General features: G+C 36.7%; 1 protein-coding gene across 8 annotated transcripts in view; it reads left to right on the top strand.

The window, feature by feature from the left end:
* Positions 1–24,200, top strand: part of DNTT (DNA nucleotidylexotransferase) — a 164,406-nt gene that overhangs the window by 63,481 nt on the left and 76,725 nt on the right. For 5 of the 8 annotated variants that reach the window (XM_048310461.1, XM_048310460.1, XM_048310459.1 and 2 more), the window contains 3 exons: positions 9,477–9,556; positions 12,824–12,998; positions 19,508–19,633. In XM_048310461.1, the coding sequence (XP_048166418.1) occupies positions 9,477–9,556; positions 12,824–12,998; positions 19,508–19,633 (381 nt within the window). Of the gene's footprint in view, positions 1–9,012; positions 9,557–12,823; positions 12,999–19,507; positions 19,634–24,200 lie in introns of those variants that run through there. The other 3 variants (XM_048310465.1, XM_048310464.1, XM_048310457.1) reach the window with 1 other exon arrangement.

Below are 24,200 nucleotides of genomic sequence, written 5' to 3'. Positions count from 1 at the left end.
TAGCTGAAACCCAAGCACAGTTTTCAGAGCCTTGCTCGCATCTGTGCTCAATCAATTTTCTCCTTTCTAGGCTTAGTCTAAAAGACAGGCAAATGAGCTTTGTTTCCTTTGAACCTAGTGATTATCTTAACCTAATTGTTAATATGGAGATATTGCACCACACAGATGAAAAAGATTGAAAAGCAATGGTCTAAATGGAAGGTGGATAAGTTTGGAGCTTCTAGTCACTTACAAAAATAAAAAGCCTGAAGAGCACCAAGTATGCTGCTTAAGCTTAAATATCTGCCTATTTTGAAATATGAGGGAGGGGAATAGTATTTACTACTTTTCAGGCATATTCAGCATGAATTAGGGTGCAAAGTGATATGTAACTGTTCAGGTGTATCCAGTTTATTTGTAGTACTGAAGCAATCTTGACAAGGTTGAATGTTTTTAATGTATCCATTTTAATAGGTGTTGATTAAATGTGGGAAAGACAGCAACGGGACAGACCTTCAGTCATTGCTGTAATGAAAAAATAGTCTCAAACTTGACAAGAATCTGAGTGATCAGTGTTTTGACGTATTCCTAAAATCTTTCTTGTTTGCTCTGGAGATAATTGAGGAGGCTCTACAGCCTTTCTTAAAAGTAAGTTAAGAAGTGACTGGCTCTGCTATACATGAAGTGACTTCTCAGCTGGATCTTCTAACCTCAGTTTGCTCAGGCTTTGCAAGGGCAAAGTTTTTCAAATTTTCCTGGATGGTTTACAGAGTCAGGTGCAGCAGTCGACTTCTTTTGGCTCAGAAATTTTGGAGAGAGGCTGAGTTGTAAGTTTTGAAGTCAAATGTACAGTATTGTGAGTGATGAGGTAGTAACAAATTGTAACTCCATCTGTTGTGTACTGCATATTTAGTAGTTTTATTTTGCAAGTTTACTTTTCCATTATTTTCCTAATGATTTGACTCAATGAATGTGCTATTCTCCTGTGCCAAGCTGTGTAAAATAGCTTTGAGAACACATTATGAATGTAAATACATAAAGTAGAACTGAGTCTGAAGAAGTATTGCCAGTTGCTACTTCTTTCCTGCTTAGTTCTTTGAAAGAGTTTTCCTCAATTTCTGCCCCTCACCTTTACCTTTCTAGGTTGTACTGCTGCTTGTTTACCCTGGTATTTGTGCTGCATCCTGCTTGTGGGTAGTGCAGCTGTGGAGGTGACATGAGGTGATCCTGTTGTGGTTTGCTGTGAAGCAGAGGGAGCATGTGTGATGGCTTCCTATCATGCCACAAAGGCTGCCGGGTTTGTGTTTTATTTTCTCATGATTTTGACCAGTGAGCAGTGATGAGAATATGTCTAAATGTTTGTTAAAAGTGAAGAATATTACTTCCTCTAATATTTTTTGCCTCAAATGTGAGTTTATTTTTATTCCCTCTCAGAAACATCCACCCTTACAGTATTATTTAGGTAGTTTCTTTAACTTCCCTTTGTCAGTATTCATCAAGAAATATTTGTTTGGTTCCTTTCACCACGCTGTTTACAACCAGAACATTAAGGGCTCTTGAAAATTTGATCTGAATCTTTTTTTTTAGCCATCTAAGCTGAGCATAATTGCCCACAGTTGTGTCCCCTCTTCATCCCCTGTGACATGTGTGTCCCCATCCCACCCTCTCTCCTTGTTTTCAACACCTGTAGAATGTGCAGGAAAGGGTCAAGAAGATATTTAACTCGCATAACCCATATACAAGTGAAATAAGGAGCCAGGAAGCCATTGAGTCTGTATAAAAGGAAAAATATACCGTATATATAATTACTTGTGACAGAGAATTTTCTGAATTTACTGAAGTATGAAAATATACATGGATTTTTCCCTCTGCAGGTTGTGGAATATAGCACATTTTGTACTTTATTAGATCCTACACAAGATAATGGAATGATCAAATTTTCTGTAGATACAAACCCATACTGTTAGCAAAACATAACTTTATCAATGTTAACTGCATGGTTCAGTGGTTATGATACTTAGAGGCACACACACCCCCCTTACAAGTCTTTAATTAAACTTGTGTATACAGTTTCTAGATCATGTCCCATTTTGTTTACATAAAATTTCATTACTCAGAAGAGACATTGGATTGCTTTCCCATACATTAAAAATCATGATTACATCTTATATAATTATTTTAGTAGTTCAGTAGTATTGAGTATCTTCCTCTACAGACTTTTACTTCTTGACATGATTTTGATATACATTCACTTACAGCTGTCAAAGCTGTAGTCTGTGTGTGGTGTTACGGCTTCCTCATTCTTTGAAGGTTTTTGTACAGTTGCTGTGCGCGTTATGTTGAGATACTCAGGTGTTCTGTGTGATGAGCCTGTAGAGCACAGAATGGTGGGTAAGGCCATAAGAGAGAAAAAGCAGTATTTTCCTCAGTGCCTCATGTAAGCAAGTTGGTGGTTTGGCCTAAATATATACAGGAGATTTTCTCCAATTTCTCCTATTTTACTCTTTGCTTTGGACAATGAAATCTTGAGTGGTAGGTTGGTGTCACTTCTCTGGTGCTTGACTCAAGCTTGCAGAAGAGCAGCCCAGAGTACCAGGAAATGAGCTAGCTGGGTTTTGAAAACATGTCTGTACTTAACTTGTCAAAATACTATTTCATGGCTATGTGGTAATTTCGGCATCTGTTGGTACCTGCTCTCCATAACCATTAGCACAGACTCAGGATTTAAGCCTTTCTCTCCTCTGACTTCTCCTGATTTTAAATCTTTGTAAAATAACACTGTTGTGCAGATGAATTTAGCTCCTATTTTGTTTTTCATGTTTGTATGGATGACGTTTTGAATTCTAGTGCATTGTAAACCTCATAATGATCTGCCAACAACCAAAAAAACCTATGATATTGAATTGTGTCCTTAATAACATCACAAAGTGTGAAGTGACTAAAAATAGCACATATTTTTAGTAAATATTTAGTAAATATTTTGAGTAAGTTGTAACAGAGAAGCATTTGCAAATGTATTTATCTGCTTTATATCCTTCCTGCTGTCATAGTGCATAACATATGATAATAATTAGTTTAGCATGGGAGCAGAAAACCAGAAGGATATAGGAAACCTTATGGGAAGAAAGACATGGAAGCTTTCTGGTGAAGTTCTTTAATATGGTGTGTTCTTGTGATTTGTCACTTAAATACTGAATTACTGGCTTGATTAATAGTTATGTGAGAGTACGTCGAGTCTGATTTTTATGTAGAAGATAATTAACTTCCATTTCTTAAAATGGAATCCTCTCTGCAGGAATAAACACAGGAAAGAGGAGTAAAGCTCATAACACAACTACTTCAATTAGGTGCAACTGTACTGTCTTTGAAAAGTATAAAAATGTGTCAAAGCTTGTGATGCAATTTTCTAATAAGCGGGTGTGCATCATAAAATAAAGGCATGAGACTTGCACCTATCAGTTAAAGAGTCACAAAGATGACTCTAAAGGCTGCCTTCTCAAAAATGTTCTATGGACAGTGCTTTTTTTTATAAAGATTGACCAACATATGTTCACAGCTAAGTAAACATGCAGTGCTACACTGGGACACGGTTTCTAGGGGCTATTGAAACTTTGAATTGACATAGTAATGTTGAGTTTTCTGCAAGATGAAACAATGGAAGCAAACCTTGAGATAGCCTAGAAAAAGAATTGCTCATAGCTTGGAGAAATAATTTTTTATGTAGTTGGAAATTAACCTTCATTGTAGTTAAAGGTAGAGCCATCAAATCCACACTGCAAAATAAAAAATGTGTAAGTATTTTGTGATACTCCAGGCAGCTGCCAAATTATTAGGTGAAGTCAGTAAGAAATAGAAAGTATGCTTTTTGTGGAAACTGTGTCAAGAGCTGTTTTGGGTTAAAAAAATCCTGCTGCCTGATGTTAAGTTTTCTGCTATGAATTAATTACCCAGCTAGGTTACTTCTGCTGTAATTAGTTCTGCATTAGTGGAACACGGAACCTCAATAAATTGAAAAGGTGAGAATTCTGCTCCATTCCACTCTGCTTTTCAGCTTCCTTCAGTTCAAATTTCAAGGATAAAAAAGAAAAGGCTTCTAATTGATTTTTCCTTCACCTGCAAAATTCACAACACATCATTTGGATGAACATCTGTTTTGTTTTCTCTCTGTAGATAACAAGAAGATATGTCTAATCCTCATCAGCAATTCTTTCAGCTTCTCTGATGCTGGCTCTGGCTTTTTCCTACAGCTAATTTCAGTGGAATGTGCAGAAAGAGCTCTGTCAGGACTCACCGTGCTGTTAGGTGTTACCTGTTGCTTTTGCTCAGTAGCCAAAACCTGAGATAAAATTTATCTTGGTTTGACTTGCATAAATTTTTAGGAAGGGGGCATTTTGTATAATGTTATTTCTAAGTTTTTCTACCCTCTGCAACAGCATTATATGGTGCTTATTCCTTCTCTCTTTTATATTACTTGGTCAGATTATCCCCTCAGCTTGATGGTATGGGAACTTCCCTGTACTACTCAAAATTGAATGTACAGTTGAAAGATTTCTGTGAATCATGGCAATAGCCTTTTCCCAGTTTTCATTATTTTGGTTTAGGTACATCTATCTTTATTAAATGCATCATGCTTTAGTACCTGTAAGTGTAGAAGGCATAAATCTCACACATACTGCTGTTTGTATGTTCTGTAATGTAAATAGGTCTAGAAATGCTGCAGTGTTGCTGCAAGGTGCATCAGTTTTACCACCTAGCAAGCATTATAACAACTAATTAAAAGAAGATACATGAACAATTTAGATATTTTATTTGCAGTTTCCTACTAGAGGAGCAGGAGAGGACATAAATACTCTTTATGGGATAATGAATGATAAGAATTGTTATTATAACACTATTATAATTCTATTATAATTTAACAGTGTTAGTTTCTAGTATTATATGGTTATATAAGAAGTTCCTGAAATGTCCACAGAAACATTATTGAGTTCTTGTTGAGATAAATAATATTTACAGCTGCCTGAATATAGACTGTGCAACCTGGTTTGTGTAGCTCCTCATCTCTGGAAGGTTGCTCAGTATTTCTTAGTTAGTGGAAATGTCTTTAATAGTAGCAGTGAGATAAATGTGACCAGCTAAATAAATGCTGCTCAATATCCAGGCAGATTTACCCTTGTAAACTATGCTTGGAAGAGATGTATAACTGTCAAAGGACCTGCCTGATCATGTATATTGATGGTGTTATGCAGATATGTCTCTGCTTGTTGCTAAAGGTTCACAAGGCTCTCATGAGACTACACTATAAAGAAAATCATTGATGTACCAGCACAAAAATCAAAGAATAGTCCAATAACAATCACAACAAGGAGAAGCAACTACCATACACAGAGTAACTAAAGAGAGCAATTGTAAACCTTGTAACTGAACAGAGAGACTGAAGGATGAGTGAAAACCATAGTTTCCAGGGAGTATAGGCATATTGATGTGAGTAGGAAGTAGCTCCTGCTAGGATTTGTCACCAATTATTTTTCCTCAAGCTGTAAGGGAGAACCCTATTGCTCTATTTAATAATTCAGAACTATGACGTTGCTCTTCCCTAGTTTCTTCAGAAAGGGTTTAGAAAAAAACCCCTTTCTAGAATACTGTGTATGCACTAAATTAAACAAGCTGTTAGCTCTTGGGATGATTTTGAGAGATGTTGCCAAATAAATTCTTTTTATTCAGATTTTCATCTTTATGTAGCAAAAAAAAGAAGATAATCAGCTATTTCAACCATATACATCAGAAATATTGTATGTTTGATGACAGCTATTACAAAATTTTGTTTCCTCTCTAAGTCTACTTTACTTTATATGCCAAATAGCATCATACAGCCAAGCAAGCACATTCAAAGCATATTATCATTTAATAAGTTTTTTGAAATTCTTGGTCATATGGCTTCTTATGGAGTTTATCATCTTTGACTGGAATAATTAAAGCACCTATACCTCAGAGCTGCCCCCTAAAAATATTCTAGCGGTTCAAAGGATATAAATATCACAGAATCAGTTTGGTTGGAAAATACTTCTGACATGGAGTCCAACCTTTGACTGAACACCACCTTCTCAGGCAGACAGGGCACCAAGTGCCACATCCAGTCTTTCCTTGAACACCTCCAGGGATGGTGACTGCTCCACCTCCCTGTGCACTCATTCCAATGCTTAATCACCGTTTCTGTGAAGAAATTCTTCCTAATGTCTAACCTGAATCTCCCCTGGTTCAGCTTAAGACTATAAAAAGGGAAGTGGTAGAATTCATTTTTAGACCAGGAAAAATGCCTGCTGTATGATTTTTAGACACTGAGAGATTGGTAGAACAGATATAAAAGACAAAGGAAATGCTTAGCAGCCAAGAAAGCCAGATTCAAAGAGAAGAATAGTGATGGGAATATCTAGGTAAAAACAAATACGAGAAGCATAAAAAAATTTCCATGAATTGCTTCATTGGAAAATACTGAGTTACTGAAGAAAAATGACTAAATGAAAAAGCTAAGGAAAATTAATCGTTGTGAAACAATTCTGCATGGGATGCTGTTAAGCCTATGTGGAATAAGAAAGCATCTGAACAATCACTTCTCTGATTTTTATTGTTGGTATTTGAGAGGTGCTTTCTCTGAGGGTTAGCAGATTGTGTATTAAAAGCAAATTTCACCATTCTCCTCGTGAAAGCTACATGAATGGACAAGTACTAGTTTATAAAATATTTACAATGCAGCTCACATGACAGCAAGGCACTAAAAGACTGACAATAATCAAGAACATGCAGTGAAAGCATGTGTGAATATTGAAATTCAGAGGAGCTGTACTTTCCAGCACTTTTCCTCCCAAAGAACCTCCCTTTGAAGTTGTTCAGTAGCCTGGGCCTCAGGCCTGTATGAGACACTGTTTGAGGAGTTTGGGATGCTGTTGTTGGCACCCACATCACAAGTGATAGAAGATGTTTACTTAAATGGCCATCAGTATTTGTGTCTCATTCTTAATCTCTGCCTTTGGTAGTGTGCAAAACTGATCCACAGCAAGAACATAAAAGTTTGCTCTGGATTTTCTTCAAGGAATGTGAAATACTCTGAACCCCCATGAGACTGTAATGAGATGGAAAATTTCTGCAAGTCTCTGTGGTTTTAGGCCACGAATCATATGTGGTGTCATGACTCAGATAACAGTATGCTTTTCCTTTGTCATAAATAAGAGACATGCTTTTTCTCTGTTTTATTTGCTTTCTCCCTAGTGCATGTTCTACTTTCTGTGGTGCTGTCAAAAATATTGTGATATAATATTGTAGGAGAGAGAGTTATTCACTCATCTGGGATATGGAAATCCTGTTAATTTTAGAAGATACATTTAATAAAATTGCATCATTGGCAGAGAATTTTTCATATTTTACTGCGTTTATTAGAGAAAAATCTCTTTGCATTAGGTTCAAAGCCAGAAATTGATTTCCAAAGGAGCCAAGTGCCTAGGTTGCTTAGATATTTTGAAAATCCCACTTGGTCTCTGTTTGCAGTTTTTTGGCACCTAAATACCCTCGAAAATCTGGCTTAAGAGTTATAACAGTAACACAAAGGAATAATAACTTGTTATTCATGCCAGAAGGATTTTACTGGCACTGAGCATATTGATGTTACACTGGGGAAAATTATATTTACATGTTTTAGAGCCCTGAATTAATTTTAACATAAAATAAAACTTTGTTTAACATATGTAAAGAATCTGTTCTCAAATACCTTATTCCTTGTAGGGATTGAGATAAAGTGTTTTACCAAGCCTAGGACAGCTATAAACAGGGAAGTGACCAGTGTTCAATGGTGGATTAGTAGTCTGGAAAAAAGACATGAAGCAACCAAAACAGATTGCTCAGCCTTAATGCCAGATCCATCACTATTTTTTTTTTTTTATTGCTTCCTTGCTGCTATTCTTTTGCTTAAACTTCTTGAAGTCTGCTTGTTGATTTTCCAGTTCCTATGAAAATATCTCATATAATTTCAAAATAAGCTTGAAATGATTTATTTTGACAATTTTAATATTATAAATCCAAAAGATGAATAGATATTTTGGCTTCTGGGTTATCCTTAGGCAAAGAAAGAAATGAATGAAGTCTAATCTATATACTGCACTATGTATATATTTTCTTCATGGCCTCAGGAAGACCCCAGAGCTGAAAGCTCTATATTAATTTTTGATGGTTAGTTTCCATTCTGATGAAAACTATTTCTTTATATCTGCAATAATACAGTTGAAGCAGCAAGAGCTATAGGGCTCAGAAAATGTCAGCAGTACTTTTACAATTTAATTTTAAACTCAGGGCCATAATTGCAGGAAACAGGTTTTGACTCATTTTCCTGAAACTCAGGTTGTATATCCATCGGTGATAAAATAACTGAAAATATAATTGACAGATCTGACTTAGGGATTTTTCCACCTTGCTTCCCCTCCTGAATTTGAGCAAGGAGAATTGTAACATATAACATTTCTGATGTGTTGTGAAGGACTAGTAAAATCCAAATTCTCTGCTATGTTAAAAATAAAAATCCAGCTTGACATGGGAATAGGGATATTTACCACTGAAATAGATTTGTGCTGAAGTAGATGCAGATGCTGTAAACCTGGTTGTTTGTGCTCACCTTGCTCTGATGGAAATTCTGGGACATAAGGAACCGGATCCAACATGAGGTTGGCAACGAGCAGCACCCCCTCCTCTAGATGAGGAATGTAAATGGCCTCCATTGTCTCCTCTGTAGCTATTTGGAGGTCACTGGGTGCTTAAAAGCAAAAAGCTTTTTTTATTTATGTTGTTACTTCTGTGACTGCCACAGGTAGCAGTGCACTGCAGGGCCAAAACCAGAGAGCAATATTGGCCATGCATGCCAAAGGTATATTTAAACACATCTCTAATGAGTTCTCTTTTATTTATTTATTTTTATTTTAGTAAATAGGATTTAGTTTAGTGAACTAATGTGCTCTGCAATTTGGAAAAGTAAGATTTGAAAAATATTTGAAAGCAGAAATTAATGGTGGAACTCAGCCATTAAATTAGCTGAGGATCTGGTTGAAAGTTTGAGATGATTTTGCTATGATCAATATTATTTGGATAAAGTCTTTGTAGGCAATGGCTGGTTTTGGGAATAAAAGCATTTTTGCACCTGTCTGGAGTGTTTTTGTTGAAGAAGTCCCAGCTGGTAGGGAACAAGTGATGTTTCTGCTTGTGTGGCACCTGCTTTTGATTTCAGAGGGGAAGCAAGAAAATTACTTCAATGGGTGGTGACATTAAATACAGCTGTTGCCTGGCGGAAAGCATGTTACCTCTATTTTACCCAAGTGAAAGCACTTCTACCTTGCATCATGGATAGGTTCAAAGCTCCAGCTGTAATCTCCCAGAGGAAGAGACAGAAAGAGTTGCATTCCCCAAAGCTGTCCTGCAGTTATGAAATAAAATTCAGTAACTTTGTCATTTTTATTATGCAGAGGAAGATGGGGAAGACCAGAAGAATGTTTTTGATGGAACTAGGAAGAAGAAAAGGTTTCAGAGTAGAAAGTGAGCTAAGGTAGGAAAATGTTTATATGTTTTGAAATAACATGTAGTAATGCTGTTTGAAGCATTCTAATTCAATAAATACAGTCATACGAGTGACTGTGATTGAAGTTTTTGCCTATGTTTTTGGTGGATATACTTGGCTCTTCCCATTATAAATATGTTTCAGGAGTTCAGTGGGTGTTCCCAGTATGTGGCTTATTTCTATTGTCTTCTGGACAGAGAGCAGGGAAATCACAAACCTTAGCAAAATTTATTATTTTTCACTTTTAAAATGTGTGTTTCTTATTTATCTTAAATATGCCAATTTTCATATGTCTGCATGTGAATTGTGTCTTTAGCTCATCCAAATCAGTCATTGTTTATTTCCTCTTTGAAGTCAGGTTAAGATTAATCTAAATTTAATGGCCAATTTCTAAAATGAAAAAAAGTTAAATATACAGGAGTGTAAAATGTGATTGGTTGAGGGGGGCAGTTGTCTACATTATCTCTGGTATTATAGTATTTAATCTTTTTACCCTGGTGTGAGTCTCAAAGTTACTGGCTAATGCCTTGGTACAATCTAGAAGAGCACTGGAGAAAAAAGCTTCGGAGTAAAATACCACAGATGTGGCATTTGAGAGTGAAAATACAGTCCAGCTTCAGATTTGTCTGGTTTTAGTAAGCCAACTCATTCTGAAGGAAGGCTTCCTCCAAAGAGTGCTTTATATAAGTGCTAGTTATGTCATTATGCAGTTTTCCAAGAGCTGCATCATTACATAGGTTCTCTGAAAAGCTGGAGGAAAGCCAGTATTGATCATTTCTCTGGATCTGTACAAAGATAGTGTACAGCTAGGTCCTCCCTATAAAAGCTTATTTCCACAGATTTTTTTCAATCCCATCAATTTTGAAAGCCTGAGGAAGAAGGGAGGGTTAAATAATTTGTAAAGCAAGATTCAAGAAGGTATGGAGCAGAAGTAGGCAATTAGCATCTGATACAAAACTAATTGAATTTTTGGGGAAAAAAAGAAATGAAGAGTGCTCTTCTGAATCCTACATTTATAATCTGTAGAGGGCTGTGTAAATGCTTGATCTGGGCAGCTTTGACACACAGGTATTTATTGCCAGTATTTCAGACTTTCTGTAAGTTGTATGAGGCAGGTGTTATGTTTAATTTCAGCTTGGCTGCCACTGGATAAAAAAACCTATTTAACTGTTGATTTTTGTCTTTGAAAATGCCAGAGGAAATGCTAAATTTGTTATGTTCTGCGCCAAGAAAACAGCACAGCTGTACAGGTATGAGAGGAAACTGGAACACAGCAGCTAAACTGCTGCTGTGAGCATAGTTATGGCAAAGTTCCCAGATCTGCAGCTTGGTACAAATACATAATATATGAATATTTTATAAGAAGTGAAATAAACCACAGGAAGCAGAAGTTGTTTGTCTCTAACTGATTTTTTTTTTTTTTTTTTACTGAAGTATAAAGATGTGACAGTTTAATTAAAGTAGAACCTAGCAGGGTTAAATAATAATAAACCCAACAATATTTCATGGAGATTCATTTAATCTGTGTTTGTAATCTTGTAGAAAAAAATCAATTGGGATTTTTTCTTTTTCATTGGACTCTGCTCTACAAGTTCCACTATATGGAGAGAAAAAAATTGTGCTATAGCATGACAGTTTTCACAGTTCTGAAGCATAGTCCTTTCAGTACCTTTCTTATATTTCCGAAATGAAGCATGTTTATTGCATTGGAGAGTTATTTGATAAGTTTTCTATGGAGTGATTACAGTATTTGTCATTCTGATTTCATGACTTATTTGGTGATTACTTGTATGAATAAGGATCACAGAGACAGGCCAAGGGATTTTCTTGGTCTTCTGGAAGGTAATTTGCTTTGAAAGGTTGTGCAGTCTGCCTTTAACAGCACATGTTTTGAAGCCCATGCTAACCAGCAATCTCCACCAGTGGTCTCCTCCCTGCTTTGACAGGTTGATGCCTTAACTTCTGCAGGTGTTACAGAAGGGCTGCAGAGCAGTCTGTCAGGTCCATTGGAAATTTACTGTATACGCACAAGGCTGTCACCAGCATGGGCTACCGGAAAGTCACAGAGACTTTCAAATGGAGGTGCCTGCCATCAAGACAATTTATGTTCCAATTCTAGCTTTATTTGTATAAAAATAGTGTCAAATAGTGACACTGACTGTCTGTGCCTTTCCTGCAAGAAGTTTAGGAATCTGTTACCTGATAGAAATTAATATTGGAATATGTTTTGGAGATACCAAGGTCCTACAAGTTCATGGAAATGAAGAATTCTTTCCTTTCTCTGGTGTTTTTTGTGTGGGTGACAGCCCCCTCGTGGGCTGTATGGGGAGCAGGAACACTCAGAATCACTCAAAATTTCCTACCAAGTCTTTGTTTTTTTAAACTGGCTGAGAAACATCAGCAGGCCAGGTAGAAACTTACAGGTCATCCTAAATATGCATGTAATCTTTTCTTGAAACGTAACTTTTTCCCTGTCCATTATTCTCCTGTGACAGGTGCAGAAGTGTGTCTTTTTAATCATGTGATCCTTTCCAATGTTGTTCTAGTACAACAACCCAAATTTACTGCAATAGTGTTTGTGCTATTGTATTTTTAGGCTATGTACACCATATAATGTATTAAACAACAATTCAAGCTGTAAATTTTGTATTTACTAAACCATCATTTTTGCTAGACTGGCTTAGCAGCAAGGAAGTGGTGTTTAGATGGAGCATGTAGTTAACAAGATTTAATTAATGAACATTTCTCAATGCCATATGAACAGCTTCACGTAAGTAAAGAAAACTTAGATACCCAGAAAGGTATTACTAGCTGTAAAGTTTTAAATAATTATTGTTAACTGACTTTCTAATGTTGCAAAGTTTTCACTCATTGATGAAGAATATTGGGAAGAGGCTGTCAGGTGTTGTCAAGCAGCTTTTTAATTATGGTACTCCTTGTGTAAGCTAAGTATTTTCAGAATTGCAAAGAATGTGTGTTAGGTTAGTGTCTATGGAAGGTAAGTGATCCTTCGGGAAAGAAAATGCTGCACTTACAGGAGCTGTCAGACTAGAGTCTTCCCTCAAGGCAGAGTCAGTGACTGGAATAGATATATGGTGATATGAAAACTTAAGTGCTTCCCACATCCTAACATACAATATAGACTGCAATTTTCAGGAAGTGGATGGTAAGTAAGTATGGAAATAACAGCTCTGTATCTGTGTACAGTTGGATTCAGTGAAAAAAAAAGAAAACTTTTTGTGTACTTCTTGACAGTGACTCTGTCACTCATATTGTGGCTGAGAACAACTCTTACCTGGAGGTGCTGGACTGGCTGAAAGGACAGGCTGTGGGTGACAGCTCTAGGTTTGAACTACTGGATATCTCCTGGTTTACAGCCTGCATGGAAGCGGGAAGACCAGTTGATTCAGAACTGAAGTATCATCTTATGGTAAGACAGATCCTGCAGTGCGAATACAGTGATATCCAAAATGAATGGCCGGGATTTTTTTTTTTTAATCTAAACCAGATATAATTGTGTCATGATATTTGAATGTAAAAATATTTTCTCTAAAATTTATGAGTAATTCACACATTTTTAATAGATTGAAAGCATATTGTATGCCTTCTCTATCAGTGTCTGGTAGTGCAGAGTTACTGTGTCATCACAGGTTACAAAGTGGTAATGCGGAATCGCAGAGTGGTTTGTGCTGGAAGTGACCTTAGAAATCATCCAGCTTCCACTGCCCTGCCCTGGCCAGGGACACTTTCCACAAGATCAGGTTGCTCAAAGCCCCATCCAACCCGGCCTTGAACACTTCCAGGGATGGGGCACCCACAGCTTCTTTGGACAACCTCTTCCAGTGCCTCAACACCCTCACAGAAAAGAATTTCTTCTGTACACCTAATTGAAATTTCTCCTCTGATGGTATAAAGCCAATTCACCTTGTCCTGTGCCCTTGTAACAAGCCTCGCTCTCTTGTAACCTCTTTAATTACTGGAAGGCTGCTGTTAGGTCTTCCTGGAGCCTTAAGAGGCTGAACAGCCCCAGCTCTCTCTGCAATATCCATCAATGAGGCACTTGTTCCTATGCTGGTACTTGTGGTATTTGCTCAAATACATCAATATCATGGTAAATATCCCAGTGAGAGCAGTGCATTTCAATGGGCTCCTGATGGAATACTTGGCCTCCTCAAAACAATGCAAAAATATTACAAGTTTTGCTATAGCAGGTTGATCAGCTAACAGCTGGGCCCTGGAAGGACCTATGAAAAGAAGACTGCTGTAGGCTGTGGACATGTGTTTACAGACTTAGCACTATCAAGTAAAATTGTGCTAAGAGAAAAAAAAGTTTTATTATATTCTATTATCTCTCAATGGAAGCTGTAAGCCAGAGGATATTGTAAATGGCAGGCTGATTATTTGATAAATGGTGTTTGACCTTGAAGCAATGGATGATGATGTTTTCCTCTGATCTATATCTGACAAAATTATCTGTTAATTTCTCAGATTGAAGCATAGTGAGAAGCAGTGGTATTCAATACCTCAGCACAGACTGTAAGTGATGGGGTTTTGGTGAGGATGCCCAGCTCATGCCACTGAGCCATGAAATAGGCCCTGCACAGCAGCTGGATGAAGCTGATCCCTCGTTCTGCACCCACCTGAGCCTTGCAGTGGTGGGTTTAATGTGCACCGGCAAAGGAGTTAATTCATATGTCAGGAGAACTACAAGTCTGATCTAAAGCTCTCTGAAGTAAAGTGAGGGATTCCTGCTGATTCCTGAGGGTCTGGATTAGGCTCTGTGACCACACTGGGACCATGGCAGGATGTGCAGCATGTGCCCCCCCTGTGAGGCACAGAATGCCTGAATATTTAACAGCAATGTTCAACTGTTTGCTGCTTCCTCATCTTGATCTTTAGATTATGAAAGATGATTGATTCATAAATACCATCCTTTCCCAAGAAAAACTGTAGCTCCTGATTTTTTTTTTTTCAGTCATGTTTCATTTTCATTGCCAGAAATTATTTTCAAGGTTTTTACTTATAAGAATTACTGTTTAATAACAGTTTGGGCTGGGGGAGGGGGGAGTGAATACACCAGATGGAGCTGTCACTCTCAGACTCAGTATGATTCCATGATAGAATGTGTGTTTATATTTGAAATCCTTCCAAGGATATATTTTTGCAATAAATTTATAATATTTTCAGTGAATCTGCTGGAGGGAGAACAGACCAAAGAAATTAATACAAAAAGAAAAAAAACCCCTGAAAGTAAGCCTTGTAACTACTGCTTTATTTTATCTTATAGGCCGTAAAAATAGAAATACAGAGAATGCAAAGAAGTTCTCTAAACAATAAATGCATCAAAACCATAAACAAAATCCTGTGAGCCTTCTTGAAAGTTTCACATCAGCATTAAAAGTAAACTGAATTACCCTTTATGTACGTTCTTAATTTCAGCAGTGTGAGGAGACCTATAGATTTAGATAGCTCAGAAAATATGTTTTCATAATTTTCTTTTCTTTTCGAAGCAAGAAATGCCTTCGTCTTTCTCCAAAATTCCTCCAATTTTTTTAAGTCAATGAGAAGGCAACTGCCTTAGTTTTCTTTTATATAAAACTCCTTTTGTAATATTGATGGAGCATAAACTTCTGAAAAAGTTGTCAGCACTGTCAGGAGATCATTATTATATTTTGAGACTTACTCTGCAAGTAACAGCTTCTGTTTTTATTGAAACATAAAGATTTCATACTAATAAATGTAGAGTACAATAAGGAAGCCAGTGGCAGCTATACTGTTATTTTTAAAGCTTATAGTTAAGACCAATCTTAATTATATAGTTGCTCTAAGGCAATAAACATTTTGTAAGGCAAACAAGGAGAAAACAAGAATTCTAGGAGTGTAGCAAATTTAAAAATAATTTTATTGTTGCAGTATCACCATGCTAATTCTTTTTTCTGCCTTGAGAAATGAGGAAAGATTGAAGTAAAGGTTAATTTTCTTTTTAAGTAGTAGACTGAACTCATACATAATGTAATTTAATTGGAGTTTCACTGAAGACAAATTTGGTTTGTTATGTCAGACTTGTAAAATGTGAAATGAAAGTGAATTAACAAACCCTGAACTCACGCTAGATCATGAAGATTTTGAAGTAAAAGGAATGGACTGCAGTGGGGGAATGCGTTGGGTGAAATCTTATCCCCATGTAGTTTTGTGGTCAAATTCCCATTAATATCAATAGCAGTAAGATTTTGTCTTTCAGATCCTACAGTAGCCTATTTGGAAGGTTGTTCTTCATTCAGGACATTTGTTTTACTGCATCAGTGATAAGAAATGCCCTTCTCCATGCAAAACAAGGGGAATAAAGTCAGAGTTACAGACCATTAGCTAACATCCTAATTACAATTGTCATTAAAGTACATTTTTCTGTGGTTGTGAATGATCCGAGAGATGCTCTGATGTCAATGATTTATAGGGAGTAAAAGGCTGGTTGACCAAATTTAAGGTGGTCAGAATTATTATTGATTCATTTGGTCACAGTTGACTTTTAGGACTAGTAGCCATCATTTAATTTAATAAGCTTTAGAAATATGGTAGCCAAATATCTGCTTTAAAAGGGAAGCAAAATATTTCTCTGGCAAAGGTCTGCCCTTTTCCAGAGACACCTTTCCCACCACAAGCAGATAGGTATCCTTGACAACAGCAGGACGTGGACATTGATACGTACACAAGGGCATCCCCACGTGCTAGAAAGTACTGATGTTTCCTGGGCTATGGAAGAGAAAGAGGCAGAGGGGAGGCTTTCAGAGGGATAAAAGAGGAAGAGATCGGTAAGGGTCGCTGCACACTCAGCAGCCTTAAGAACTGTGCTGTGACTGCATCTCTTCTGCCTTTTCCTCAGTCAGAACCTAGAAGTTGTTAGCTAATTAGTTTGTTTGGGGTTTTTGTTTTTTTCTTCCTAGATAGGAAAAGAAATTTATTTATTTGAACAAAGGATTTTTCTCCAAATTAGGGAAAGAAAAGTGCCATCTTTTGATCCTTTGTCTTATCTTGTGTCAGGCAGCTCATATTTAACATTTTCTGGAGCATCTCACTGTTTCCTTGTGAGAGAGAGAGGCTGTAAGTAATGGAAGAAATCCTTCAAACTGACAGTCAGTTTCTCAGGAAATAAAAATGAAACTTATAAACTGTCTGCCTTCTCTTCATAAAATGCTGGATATCAGAGGACTTTATTATTTGGTCAGTGCTGCCTGGGCTTTACAAAGCTGCTGGCTGGTTGCCTCTGTGCGCTTCTTTCACTGCTGCTTCATTTTCTCATTATTTCCCTATGTCATTATACTTCTCGGTGTGTTAAAAAATAATTTGACAAAGAGCAAAGTAGTCCCCCACAAGATTAATTCTGCAGCCAAGTCTGTCTGCTTTACAAATTGATGTTAGTGGTACAGGCTGTTTTGCCTGCTTATGCCATGTGGAAAATGTCACTGTGAAGGAGTAGAAAGTGACATTCACTGCAGCCTGGACGTGGGGTAGAAACTCTGACTGGCTCTAGTGATTAAGTAACCTACACATTTGGATATTTTTCAGTGGTTGCCCCTGTGCAGTACACTATAATTTCATTTTAATGTAGAATTATCTGGGAAAAAAAAAACCAAACAATTTTTAATGCTTATATTTTACTATTTTTCTCTTTTCTGTAGTTGCTTCTTCCCAGTACTAGAAATTATTTTGATGTAATGAGTTTCCAGGATTCCTCATTCACTGTAATTGCTATTGATGGAACTTTAGGTTTGTCCTGTAATCTGTACAAACAATTTTTTCCACATCTGGTTTTTCCACCAAAAAGCAGTATCAATACTGCTCATGTTCTGCTGCTGATAGATCATTTCTATACTTCACATGCAAGCATTATAATATTCCCTGCAAATCAGACTGTAGTAATTATTGTTTGCCAGATTTTTTTGCTGTTTGTATCCATCCAGAGTTTCTTCTGGTGATATAGATAATCAAGTCCAGTTAACTAAATGTCGAATTCTTGCAGATTAAGGAAAATGCTCAAGTATCTCTGATAAGGCAGGAACAGGATGTTTAGGTCCAGTCTATCACACTCTTAAATTCATAGATCTCCTGTATTGGTTTTGCCCTCCTCCACAGTACCAGGTATTGCTGCATGTAGGGCTCTTGTTCTTCATGTGTCTGTGTCCTAACGAAGGTAACAGCTTATTAAATATTCTATTTAGTAACATTCTGTTTGTTCACAATCTTTGCAGCTGGCACCAGCATTTCAAGAAGTATATTAGCGTTAATCCATCATAGTTTATGTGATTTAAAATCAATTAAAAATATAATTCATGAATGTGTACAGAAATAGATGACTTGTGTTGTTGTCTTGACTGAAACCTATTTTGGTTATTCCCAAGACCGGTCTTACACATAAAATAGCTTTCTTCCTTTCAGTGTATGCTATGAAAACCACCATATAATTCACTGCCCCTTCAGTTGTGCAAGCAAATACCTTTTGTGTGTGTGAATACTGTTATTTAACTACTTTGTGTCATAGGCAATTTAGCATGAAATTATATTTGGGGGTGTGGTTATGAAGATACACACATGCTTATACGTTTGCTAACCTTTTGTCTGTGTGATTGGATACAGAGGAGAAAGGGCTCATCATTCCATTATTAGTGTGAAAATTTCTTTTGTGTGTCTTCATGATATTTTTTATTGTTATTGTTGGACCCTTTCCCTGTGGCTTTTGAGTAGTGCAATGCAATAGGTTTTCGACACATCTGCCAAAAGTTTTCAAGCAAAAGGACCAAGAGCAAAAAAATACGCAGAACTGCTGAAGGTACTACATGTTTGTGAAGTATTTCAGATTTGGCACATTAAAGAAGGTGAAGGAATTGAAGGACTGGATATATAAAGCAGCAGAAAACCAAAGCAAGACTGCCTTTTTCAGGTTGCTCCCTGGTCAGGACACTCACATGTTGAGGACTTGTGCTCAGGACTCCTTTGCCAATGGGGATATGACTCTGAATCCTGCCTGTCAAGAGAATTCCCTTCCCATTCTTCAGGGGTGGGTTGCCCACAGACCTGTATGCTCTTGGTCTGTTTTGCATGGAGCAAAATTAGGTGAAAAGTGAATGAGCATGGAGGCAGCCTGGAGATTAGGAAATGCCCTTTCAAGTTTTGGCATCTGGGTCCTTTACCTTGTTTTGGTGAATATGTGAAAATGACGTTTGGATTGGATCAGCATCTGTGGGAATTGACTAAGGGAGAAACCACATGATAAGGTGAACACTGGCTGTCGGGTGAAAAAAGGATGGAGGTTGCTCTTCTGTAGCTGTTTATTAATGTTTCCTTCACTCTAAAATGACCCCAATATTGAACATTTAGCTTAATGAATTAAATCCAAAAGAAAAAGTGTCCTATCATTTTACCTGCAAGATGGGAGAAAACTCTATTTCCAATTCATACAAACATTTTTCCTCCACTACTGAATTTAGCTACAGACTGAAAAAGTCAGTTATTTGAGCATTTCTATTTAGTCTAATATCCCTAATCTTGTACTGAATAATCTAGTGTTTTCTGTGAAAACTCTGTTCTTTAGAGCTTGTTTGCTCTTGAAGCTTTGTAGTTTTTCCAACTTACTGCAATAGTAAGAGTAGTAGAGACACGCATCATTTAGAAAGCCTTTTTTTGTTTTTTAAATGGCAGTGCCATTGAAAACTCCCTGGAAGAACTTAGTGCAGAAAATCAGAAATCCCAGTAATCACCAGATAAACTGGTACTGTCAGTGCAGCCAATGTGAAATCAAATGTTTTTCCTAGGATGACAGGACCATTATTATTTTCTTTCCTGCTCTCCAAAGGTTTGTATTTTGGGCTCATGAAATGTATTTTTTTGTATTTTTAAGCTATTTGCCATGTGTGTCACCAACCCTTCTTTTTTTCTCCTTGTTAGGAGCAACGTCAATCTCCTCCTCTGAATGTACCTGAATTGGAAATGCCAGCATTTACTGCAACAAAAGTATCTCAGTATTCATGCCAGAGGAAGACAACTTTAAATAACTACAACAAGAAATTCACGGTAATATTAATTCTATCCATAAAATAAAAACTAGTGTAATTAGAATAATTAATATGGTACTTGCCTCGGTATTTTCTATGGCACCCTCAGCAAATTCATGAGTAAACAGGCAGCACAATAACAATTTAAAAAGTTATAAATCTTCCATACTTAAATTAAAAATGAGTGCAAGCTTAATTGCATCCTCTAGGTATTGCTGAAAGCTTAACACAGTGGATCTTTAAATACATTAATAGTTCATAAACGCATGAATTTTTAAAACAAATGATAGAATAACATTCCAAAAATGTCTTTTAGCCTTTCATTACAGTCTTATTTGACAAACTGCATGTATGATAAACAAAAGTTTGGTTTAGGTGAGTTTATGGTTCTTCACAATTGCTGTGCTGTCTTTTGGTTTGCCCAAGTGTTCAGTTGTTCAAAGTATGGTTCTAAACTTTAGATTTTCACAATTGAGCAGTTACTAAAACAGATTGCATGTTAATTACTTTAACATCACCAAACCCCCTTTGAATTGCCTAGTTAAATAGAAATCTTGGAGACTGTCATATATCCTAGTTAATGCTCATAAAATTGCACATTTCAGAGGGTATGAAAAGTTTGAGCCCTCTGGTCTAAATACCTCTGGAGTTATTGTGCCTAATGGCTCCTCCTGGCTGGCTCCAGATACTCAGTGACCACTATTCAAAAGGAAACATTTCTCTGAGACTATAATGTAGTGTAGTCTAAATACATCTGGCATAGTTACATGCATATGTTTCCACTATAACATCAAACACCTCCTCATTTTTCTAAAGCTTTATTATTTAGTTATTATTTATAATTTTTATGATTCTACTTTGTGTGTGCCTATAAACACACACAAATCTTTCAAGAAAATATTATTTTTAAGATCCATGTAAAAAGAATAGCAACAGATACCAGTTATTTGTGAATATAAACCCTTTACAAGGTAAATACTAAAACCTCTCTGAATTCAGAACTAAAGATAAACCTAGAAGCAACTAAAAAATGTCTTGATCTGGGAATGCACAGTTAAAAATTAAACAACCTAAAATTTGGCTTGTAGTTATGCTTTGAAATAATCATCAGTTATATCAATTACATGATACTATTTATGCTACTCAGGTTAAAGTGTTTGCTTATTTACAAAAAGTCCCTTTTTGAACAATGTTATGGGAATTGAGTTTTGACCATTTTTTCAGCCTGAGGTCCCTTCCAACCCCAATGATTCCAACATTCCCAAAACTGCTTCTTTTGAAATAGCTGTATTTCCCCACCTCCTGCTAGAAAAAGAGGGCTGTGATTGTAACCATTTAACCTCTTGAAAGCAGCAGGTTTTTTTCACTGATTATAAATATCAAATACAAGCTGCTGTGGGGGAAAATGTCAGACCAAACATAGTATGACTGAAACATTATGTAAAATACCAAATTTAGTGGAGAAATAGGAAGTAAGTGTCTTAGTTCTACACTTCCTGAAAAAAGGGCTCTTTGCTGAATTGTCTGTATTACAACATTTTGTCAGACATTTAAAAGGTAAAAATTTAAAAGGAATGTGATGGATAATGGCAAAATAAAATGGTTGCTCCCAGAAGGCACAAGGTTGTTGATTTTAATTTTCATTAACATTTAAACCACATTATTTGACTGGTTTCTGTTATACCTGTGTTATCCAGAGGCACTCCCTAAATTACTTCCAGGTTTATCAATGCAGCTGTGTTAATGTCAAAGTACAACTTGTATTTGATAAGTGAATTTAGCTGAACACTTTAGAAGAGGGACAGTTTGATGATGGGAGTACTGAGATTCCCTTCTGTTAGCCTATACATCAAACATTTCTGAGTCTGAGTAGACACTGGATTTTGTAATGACAAAGGTGTCAGTTTTTCATCTTTAACATCTTTTGAGAGTAACTTCTCCTAGTGCTGTATTTTGTTTCTGGAGGTGGAACTGGGCAAGTTTATAATACTTGAGTCTGTCTAGAATCAGCATCTTGACAATAATAATGGAACTCCTTAGGGCTGTTTCTCTTATTCCTTACAGCCAAAGCTGGCAATAACAGCTGCAGGGCTGGGTGTTCATGGGCTGCCAGAACTGGCTCTTGCCCTGGAGAACTGCTAATTAGTCTGCCTAATGTCACAGGAGCCTGATTTTTAGATTTGCTGTTGTTTTGTTGGCCATGTATTAATCCTGTAATTCACGTTCTCAAATAAAAGTGTTCCAACAGATTTTTCAGCGCAAGCACTTAGCAAATGCACTGAAGCATTGGTATAATTCACTTGTGCATGCTGTGGGCAGCCAACCATTAAATGACAGATTTTCCCTGGGTCAATACCATACATCCTGAAAATTGAGTCCAAACCATCTTGAGTTATGTGTTGATGGTAGCATTTTGTTGTAACAACCTTATTCTGTGAGCCAGACTTGTTCCCTTTTCTTACAGATTTTGTTTTCTTTGGTTAGCTTGTTTTCTGATCATGCCTTTAACAGGGGTACAAATATTATTTGCTAACGCATTCTTGATGAACTCTTGGATTCTTCCTTTTACTGGACTTTGCCCTGATACGCTGTATCAAATTCCTCTTCCAAATAAGTGTAGTTGTGTTTGAGAAAGTGTAGTAATTACATTGGAACAGTCACTAATAGGCAGCAATGTGGGTACAGCAGGATTTGTATGTCCTGGTTTCTTGGGAGAGGCACTTTTGGGGACCTGATTTCTGAAGAAATTGATACTTAGTGATCCTTTTTAATCTTGAGTCATGTTCTGTGTATATTTCATCATGAAAGACTATTTATTAAAAATAAATAGCAGAGATATTTGATGAGAGCTCATGAGGAAAATGTGGTGGTTTAATATACTGGGTGCAATTTCTATGTTCAAATGTCTCATGTTTCCTGTCTGTAGCAACAGCCAGAAAATAACTCTCAGAAAGTTGCAACAAACCAGTTTTACACATGGAAGAAGCTACAGAAGAGTTGGCAAAAATTCTAGCCAATGGGGCAAATTCTAGCCAAATAATTTATGAGCTGTTGTGCAGTCAGGCTTGTTGTGTCAAGATACCAAGGAGTGGCATTGTGTTTCAGTTCATGGAGTAGAAGTGCAACTGCTTCAGTCTTCGTGCAGTCTTTGGGTCACAGTGCACTGTGATCCATGGCCTCAGGGTATGCGGGCTGAGAACCTCTGCCACAGGCTTTGCTGACCTGGGTGTTCTAGGAATGCATCTGAACACATCACCCTGAGTCCACAGGTGAGCTGTGGCTGCTCAGATGGGTAAAGCTGCAAAACAAAAGAGCAGATCATTTGAGTGGAGTCTGTACCTCAGCAAGTTTCCTTTATGTTTGTCTTAAATATTAATGTTATTATGGAATATAATATTACAATGTTGTTCTCTGGCTTATTTGGAGCTATCTTTCCTCTCCCAGTGAAAATATACCCTTGGAGGCTGCATTGTGTTTTCTTGTGCTGTGCCCAGGAGGGGTTGTTGGATTTGAATACTAATATCAGACTGCAGTAAAATTCAGAAAGACATTCTTCTGTGAGGAAAATACAATTTAATTCTTACAGAAGAAACCAATTAAATCAGAGGCAAATTGTTCTGTGATTCTGAGGTTTATCGTTAATGCTACTGAATGTAACTTTGCTTTGGCTGTTACTCATGGTAATGAGAATGTGGATGTTTAGCATGGGAAAGATGCCTGGTTTCCTTTCCACTATGTCAGAGAAAAAAAAAATTTCTTTTTTATTTTTCTTCTTTTGTAGCTACAGAAAAATGTATCAGTTATGCCAGTGGCTTAAGGAATTATTATTATTATTCCATTTTAAAACGGACTTCAGAAGATCCTTTTGTTTTGATAATGAACTTGGGAGCTGTATAGTGGAAAACCACTAACTGAATGGATACCCTTAATAACGTGTAGTGTCCCACTGACATAGCTTACTTCAGTAAAAATTCTCCACACTGCACCTCAGAATTATAATGTGAATGTGTGCAAAGTGTATACCTATTCAAAATTAATTGGTGGTTTCATCTAAGGAGTAAATATCCATTCTGATTTTTGAGATAAGTGGGAAGGTGCTTTGTAAAATACAGATTATAAATACATCTTTACTTTTCAGCGATCCAAATTTGTATGATACATCAAGGCTATGTTGCTTCCTTTGGCCATATTAATATATGTAATATACATTTTTTATTTTATATTATTACACAGTGTGTCTTTTATGTAGGGCGTTGTTATGTGGTTAACACTAACTGCATTTCTGTGCTGTGTCAACAGATCTTTTCTCACATTTGCATTGTTTTCTTTTACATCATGTGGAATAATATGGAAACTTCTCATGAATTCCACTCTGTTTCAAGAAATGAACATGTTATTTTTGGTTAATATGAGGAGCAACTGGAACTAACATATTTATTTCTAATACTAGTGTTTATGCAAGGAGATCATGCGTATTATGCTCTTATTGTTATTCTCTCAGCTCCTTTGTTTTTCTAGCTGATGTAAGATAACATGATAAAATCTTTGGATCTGGAAGAGTGTTGGTCTTTTCACTTCGGACACAA

The sequence above is a fragment of the Corvus hawaiiensis genome, chromosome 8, assembly GCF_020740725.1.
Source record: "Corvus hawaiiensis isolate bCorHaw1 chromosome 8, bCorHaw1.pri.cur, whole genome shotgun sequence".
NCBI classification, from domain to species: Eukaryota; Metazoa; Chordata; class Aves; order Passeriformes; family Corvidae; genus Corvus; species Corvus hawaiiensis.
The sequence above is the reverse complement of the archived record's forward strand: the minus strand, read 5'-3'. Positions and strand labels throughout refer to the sequence as shown.